Here is a 7,802-nt window from a genome sequence, read left to right as displayed (position 1 = left end):
TGAGTCTTTCATTTAATTATCTGCAAAATTTGACTCTTTTAAGTAAATGGGGCTGCGATGGCAGTTCTGGCTATAATCGTTACAAGCAAACTTTGCCGTCTCTTAATTTTGATGATTCTTCTCTTTTTGTGACTTCAATCGTTCCCCTGCAATTGTTTGTTCGTACTGAATGTAGAAATAAAATTATAATCTGGCAAAATCCGCGACCATCTAGTCCTCGATTTTGTAGACCAATCAAATTTGAGTTTATTAAGGAAAGTGTTCAGCTGATTCAGGAAACAAAATTCAAAATTGAAAATCAAATAGAAAACTTGGAAAGTACCAAAGTTTGCTTGTTAGATTTGAATGTAATTGTATCGCACCGTCTTCATTTCACTATGGTTGATGGAAAAGTTGCAAATGCTATAACTAGCACTTCATGTGTTACCATGTGTGTCTTCCATGTGTTACATATGTGATGCAAAGCCAAATGATATGAATGATATCGATCAAATTTTGAAAAGACCAGTAAAGACTGAAACTTATGCCTTCGGTTTATCAACTCTTCATGGTTGGATTAGATCATTTGAGTGTCTTTTACATATTGCATACAAACTGCATTATCAAAAGTGGAGAGTAAATAAAAATGATAAGAATTTTATAGATCGCAAAAAAGCTATTCAAGATTCTTTTAGAGAAAGAATGAATTTAATAGTGGACCAACCAAAGCCAGGTTTTGGGTCGTCTAATGATGGCAACACTGCTAGACGCTTTCTTTCACAGCCAAGACTATCAGCAGAAATAACTGGATTAGACGAAAATTTGATTACACGTTTCAATATTGTTCTTAGAACTTTAAGTTCTGGTTATGAAATTAATATAAAACTTTTTGAAGATTACTGCTTGCAAACAGCCAAAGATTTCGTCAGATTGTACCCATGGTATAAAATGCCTGCTACAATACATAAAATTCTTATTCATGGACCGCACATAGTAAAGTCAGCACCTTTGCCCATTGGTCAATTTTCTGAAGAAGCACAAGAGGCAAGAAACAAAGATTGTAAAAAAATTAGAGAATTTAATACTAGGAAAATGTCACGGAAAGAAACCAATGAAGATTTACTTCATTTACTTCTCCAGAGCTCAGATCCCTTATTGTCATCTCTAAGAAAATTGCCTCCGAAGAAGAATTCTCCTTTTCCTCCTGAAGTTCTTGCATTATTGAATTCACCAGAAATTAGTGGGTAAAACGTTTTTGAAGCAGAAATGTAAAAACTGCAAAAATTAATTTATATTATGTGTTAATAACTTAAAAGCTATAATATAATAATAATAGTAATAATTAAATAATGTTATAATAATGTTATATATTATTGATATTTTTTAATAATAAAAGTATATAATAGTAAATAATATTGAAATAAGTAACATTGTAATAAATAATAAGTATATGACGTTTTCCGCAATATTTTCCTTTCCCCTTGTTTTTATCATTTTAAATTTGATCAGTGATCATAAACAAAACATTAGTTTCCGTATGTAATATATTTATGTAAAATTTTAGATCGATATCTTGAATAGATTTCAAATATTGATTTTTGTCAATGAAATCGGGCGCTGCGCAACACTGTGCGGCTACCGCGTCGTCGTCGAACCCCCCGACGAATAACAATCTTCTTTCTCTCGTCGTCGTCGTCGTCGTCTCGCGTTGAACGCCAGCGAGTTTTCCGCCACACATAACCGTATAGAAATTGTAAAATATTGAAATAATTGTAACAATAGAATAAGCATATTATTTGTAAATCTAATACTTTTTATCACGCATTCATCAATCACCGTATCGTATAAATATAAGAATATTAATGTATAATTTTATTGTAGCGAGCAAGTATTTGTAAGAATACGCAAAAATATAAAAACGGATTTTTTTAAATACTGAAAATTTTTTCATGTTTTCCATCGAATATTAAAAAATATTTAAAACGTAAGAAAGCCTTTTTTATTATTCGTACGCATTTCCTTTTCTCCTCCCGAATTAAAAATTATTTCCTGCGAAAATTATTTTCTTTCTCATCCGTAAGTTTTTTCGGTCGCATCGCGCGCGTGCGCGCGCGCGCAACGAGCCTATACGCGACGCGGCGGCGGATAAGCCTGTCGTGGCGCGCGGGCTCGGATCAGCTGATCGTCGCCGCCCGCGTCCCACCGCGGCACGAATCAGCTAATCGACGTCGCGGTGTGCTGTTCGCTAGCTAGTGTACGCGGGTGTACGCTAGCGCGAGCATACGTACGCTAGCGCGAGCATACGCGCGGGTGCGCTAGCGCGAGCACGCGTCCGCCGCCGCCGCCGCCACCGATAGGCTAATTTCCTCGCGGGGGAAAGGGGGGATATTTCTTTTTCTTTTTCAAAGCCGCGCGAGCACGCACGCCGATCATTTCGCGAAATGGACGTGCGATGGAAACATCCCTGGACGGCGATCGTATGCGGACCCACCGGATGCGGGAAGACGATCTTCGTAAAGACTTTTCTCCGGAATTTATCTCGCGTGTCCGACGTGCGTTTCGAGAGAGTTTTGTTCTACTACGCCGAGTGGCAAGACGCCTACCGTCAATTACAGCGCGACGAAGAGGAGAAGGGAGGGGGAGAGGTGGTAGAGGGAGGGAAAGAAGCGCGAGGAATACGTGCAACGGGGAAAAATATTATCGAATTTCGCGAGGGTTTGCCACGTCCGGAGGATTATTCGAACGATCCGCTTTCCCCGAAATTGCTGATAATCGACGATCTTATGAGGGAATCGTCGTCGAGCGACGCGATCGTGGATCTCTTCACCAAAGGCAGCCATCATAAGAATCTCAGCGTGATTCTCATCTCTCAAAATCTTTTCCATCAGGGACGCGGGCAACGCGACATATCTCTCAACGCGAATTACATCGTCGTTTTTAAAAATCCTCGCGATCGCGCCCAAATTCGTCATTTGGGCAAGTCTCGCCCGACGATCCGAAATTTCTAGAAGAGGCCTACTACGACGCCACGTCGAGACCGCACGGCTATCTACTGCTCGATCCGAAACAATCGACTCCGGACGAATATCGATTTCGCACCTGCATCTTTCCCGATGACGAGGCGCATTACGTCTACGTAGCGCGTAAATCATTCTCCAACGGATACGTATAAAACAGCGTACATGGCGTGCGCACGGATCAGTCGCGTGATTTTCTCGCGATGAAAGAGAAGGCTACGAAGAAGGAAGAGGAGCAGGAAGAGGAGGAGGAGGAGAACAGAGCTACGAAAACCGCCAGACGTTCGATCGGACGGAGAAACGTCTGTCTTCTCGAGACGTTGTGCCATCTGAACAAAAATCAACGTGCGCACTTCCTACGAAACGCAGACGATAAATTCGTGCGCTGTATTCGCGAGTGCGTTTACAATACACTCAAGGGTAACGTACCGCTCGAACAGCGCGAAAAAAAGCGTCTGAACAAATACAAAACGACGCTACGCCGCATCGCGGCCGAGCGCGGTAATTGGAAGGAAAAGAGAAAGCTCTTGGTGCAGCGAGGCGGATTCTTACCCTACATTATCGGGCCCATACTGGCGGCTTTGCTATCGCATATTATCGGCGGTGGGCCGGGATATTAAAATCGAGTCATGGGGGAAAGAGCGAGAAAGATGGTTTTAATTTCTACGGAGAATCTCGAGAGAATGCAGCGACAATTACAACAACGACAACCGCTGATTACCACCCCCAGCAGCAGCAGCAGCAGCAGCAGCAGCAACAGCGTCGACAGGATGCCGGGAAATTCGGACGAAAGCACTAATAACTCCGTGCGTACCCCCGGAACCCCCCTATCCCGACTCGATGCGGAGATGCGGCGCATTCTCAACTCGTCCTATCCGCTCGACGCGGGCGAGAAATGGAAAATGTATAAAGAAGTACTCTGGCGATATCTCCACTTTGTCCATACGGCGCGAAAACGAAATCACGATGACGCTCGCAACGGCGAAGAGCAAGAAACCGAAAATGTGGACAATGATACGCTAGAAGCGAGGGAGGAGGAGGAGGAGGAGGAGGGGGAGGAAGAGGCAACGGGGGATACGGACGAGACGTCCCGCGTCGATCTCACGCCGATCTCATCCATTAGGCCTTCGCACTCTAGCGGTATCGCAGCGGCGGCGGCGGCGAGAAACGATGCGCGTGATCTCGAGCTGCCGAAGAGCGCCGCGAGAATAGTGGAAAGCGTACCGAAATCTTATCGCGCCCACGCGCGTCTGCTGATGAGGCATCTGCTCGATAAAGCCGTGCCGGCTAGAATGAGCTGGGACGAGCGCGGAGTCGTGACTATAGACGGCGACGTCGTAAAAAATTCGAATATCGCGGACCTGATAAACGACGCGATGCGCGAGAGAAAAACCGTGAAAGCAGCGGGGAGAGATCAGTTCGCGCGATTACTACGCGTCTTAAACACCCCCGCGATACTGGTGAAAAATAAGGAATTATTAGCCCGCGGCTCTCCAAATATTAGGCAACGTCGCGCTGCTGCGAGCTCCACTCCGAATACAACCTCATCGACGACGGTGACAAAAAGACGTTACTCGATTGGCGTAAATTGAACTAAAAAATGACGGACCTTGAAAAATTCTACTACGATCCGCGACATTACGCGGGCTATTCGGTAACTGATAATCTGTATCGCGCCGCTAAACCAAAATTCTCCCGTAACGGGGTCGCACGATGGCTCGAATCGCAAGACGCGTACACGCTGCATCGTCCGTTGCGCCGGAAATTTCCACGCTTGCATTACAACGTAACGAATATCGACGACCTGTGGGAGGCCGATTTGATCGAACTCCGAAATCTCAAAAGTTACAACGACGGCTATTCGTATTTGGTAATTATCGACGTGCTCAGTAAATACGCCTGGGTGGAGCCGTTACGCGATAAAACGAGTAAAGGCGTAACGGAGGCCCTTCAACGCGTGCTCTCGAGAAACGAAGGCCGCGTGCCGGTCTACCTGCAAACGGACAAAGGCAAGGAATTTATCGGGCAGGCTTTGCAACGGTTTCTGGAGGAAAAGGGCATTCGTTTTCGAGTAGCCCGTAATCCAGATGTCAAAGCCGCCGTCGTCGAACGGTTTAACAGAACGTTGAAAGAACGAATGTGGCGTTATTTCACGCATAAAAATACGCGACGTTACCGCGATGTTCTGCAGGCTATCGTAAGCGCTTACAATCACACCCGTCATTCGTCCACCAGAATGCAGCCGGCGATCGTTACGCGCGAAAACGCCCGTATCGCGCGTGAAAATATAAGCCGACGATGGCGGCGGAATGACGAGAAGAAGAAGAAGAAGAAGAAGAAACAAATGGTTAAATATCGCATCGGCGAACTCGTTCGGATCAGTAGAGCAAAAGCCGCTTTCGAGAAAGGCTACGAGGCCCGTTGGAGCGAAGAGATATTCCGAATTCATCGCATTCTCGAGTGGCGAAAACCGCCTGTGTACGAGTTGAGCGATTTAACGGGCGAGACCATAGATGGCATTTTTTACGAGCAAGAATTAGCCAGAGTCGAGAAAAACCTGAGCGAGGAAGAGTTCATCGTCGATCGCGTGATAGAGAGCAGGGGACGCGGCGCTAATAAACAGCTGCTCGTTAGTTGGCGCGGCTATCCCAGCAAGTTCGATTCTTGGATCCCCGCCTCAAATTTAACATCTCTTCAAGATGAGGGAAGATCAATTTCTCCTGGTCCTTCCGAGCAATAGCAGCATGCGTTATTTCCCGAACAATACAACCGCGTCATTCACTACGGAATTACCGCAAACTCTACACTTGCACGGCGAATGGGAAGTCGCGCTCAGCGAGATTCAATTTCCCGCTACTTTTTTGCACATAAATCACGGCGAAAATATCATCACTTTCGTCGATATTAAAAAGATCGAGCGCTAAAGAAGGACGCGCCGTACTCGTCGACGGAGGGCGTAATACCGAATGGTATTTACAAAAATATCGACGACCTTATCGCCGTGATTAATAAGGAGTTTCAAAACGTCGATTCGCATTTTTATTTGGAAAACACCCCCGGCGGTAAAATCTACTTTAGCATTAACTGCGGGGACGAGTGCGAGCTGATTCATCATATGCACGTTTCCGATAATCTTCTACAAATACTCGGCGTCGGGTATGTCGTGAGGAACGCGGAGGGTGTTAACCATACCACGCTCACGGCAACTAAACCCAATTCCAAAGAAACTTTTACAGCGCATTTTATCAAACTCGGTTTTAAAACCGCGCAAGGCGCTCGTTATGCTAATTTCTTTTCTAGCGAGCCTCATGGTTTGTTGCGCGGAATCCCCGATAAACTCTTCGTTTATTGCGATATTTGCGAGCCTTATATAACGGGAGATGTGCGAACTCCCCTTCTCCGAATAGTACCGCTCGAGTTGCATGATCACAATCATTATTACGCCTACGCGGCGAATCAAGTGGTACATTTCGCCGTCCCGCATTATATTCCATTACGACAAACAAATTTCCGCAGAATTGAAATAGATATAATAGATCAACTTGGAAAAAGATTTCCATTCCAATCCGGAACGCTGACGGTGACATTACACTTTAGACGTTTCGAGTAACAGCATCCCCCGCAACGCCGCGCGCGCGCGCGCGCGAAAGAAGATATAGAATAAGTTCCGCGCCATGGCGGAGTACGAATATTACGACCCGCTAAGCAATCGGCGAGGGGGAATTCCACGCGTTTTCGTCGGGGCACCGTATCAACGGGGCCACGGAATCGGCAGTTTTCTCGGGGGGTTATTCAGGAAGGTACTTCCCTACCTGGGTAGAAGCATCCGCGCGGTCGGCAAAGAAGCTTTGCGCGCGGGTGTTAATGTGATCTCGGATGTCGAAAATAATACTCCGTTGAAGGAAGCGGTCAGAATGCGACTCGAGGAATCGGGTAGAAATCTCAAGAGAAAAGTCAAAGAAAAAATAACCAGCCTGATGACGGGATCGGGATATAAAATATCCGCGAAAACCCCGGCGCTTCAGTTTCCCTTCGACACTCTCGACAGTCGCGTCGCGTCGACTCTACGTAAACAGCAGCAGCGTCGTCGTCCCCGTCGTCGACAAACGAACGGGAAAAAATCCGCGTCGTCCGGGCGGAGGAAAAGAACGAGCATAAAGTCGACAAGGAAGAAAAAAAAACCCCCCGCGTCAGGTAGAAAGGCTAAAAAATCGGCTGTCGGGGGCGCCGCCGCGAGACGCCGGAGGGTCAAGAGCAAACGCAGCGTATCCGAAATTTTCTCTTAACCGTTGCACGGACTAGGAATTTTCAGTGAGGAGAGGGGATAAGCATGTCCTTTCTTCACACTCACTCGAGCGAGTGTCTAAAGAGCGATCTCTTTCTTTACCCCCCACGCAAACCAGCATCGAGAATTCACAATGGATTTATTACAAACCCGTGACATTGCTCGCGGACGACACGCCTATAGAATTCGTCATACCCGGTCACGGGGAAGACTACCTCGATCTCACTCACACCATGCTGAGTCTTCGCATACGCGTAGATTCTTCCCCTCTAGCGGGCGGAGGAGGAGGAGGAGCAGGAGGAGGAGTCGCCGGTACAGCCGGCACCGTCGAGTACAAAGTAGGCCCCGTAAATCATCTATTACACTCCATGTTCAATCAAATCGACGTGTACTTCAATCAAAAGCTCGTGTCACCCCCAAACAACGCTTACGCATACCGCGCGTACATCGAGGCGCTATTAAACTATTCTTCACCCGCGAAAACGTCCCATCTAACCGCCAGTCTGTGGGAGTCGGATACG

General features: G+C 46.5%; 2 protein-coding genes across 2 annotated transcripts in view; both read left to right on the top strand.

The window, feature by feature from the left end:
• Positions 1–470, top strand: part of LOC105556377 — a gene marked incomplete at its 5' end in the record, with an annotated part of 1,160 nt that extends 690 nt beyond the window's left edge. The window contains one exon of the mRNA XM_012003465.1: positions 1–470. Within this exon, the coding sequence (XP_011858855.1) occupies positions 1–458 (458 nt within the window).
• Positions 471–4,596: 4,126 nt separating this feature from the next.
• Positions 4,597–5,736, top strand: LOC105556376. The gene has a single exon (XM_012003464.1). The coding sequence runs from the start codon at positions 4,597–4,599 to the stop codon at positions 5,734–5,736; it is 1,140 nt and encodes a 379-aa protein (XP_011858854.1).
• The last annotated feature ends 2,066 nt before the right edge of the window (positions 5,737–7,802 follow it).

Source organism: Vollenhovia emeryi, unplaced genomic scaffold, assembly GCF_000949405.1.
Source record: "Vollenhovia emeryi isolate VEMERY1.0 unplaced genomic scaffold, V.emery_V1.0 DF940070.1, whole genome shotgun sequence".
Lineage (NCBI taxonomy): Eukaryota > Metazoa > Arthropoda > Insecta > Hymenoptera > Formicidae > Vollenhovia > Vollenhovia emeryi.
The sequence above is the reverse complement of the archived record's forward strand: the minus strand, read 5'-3'. Positions and strand labels throughout refer to the sequence as shown.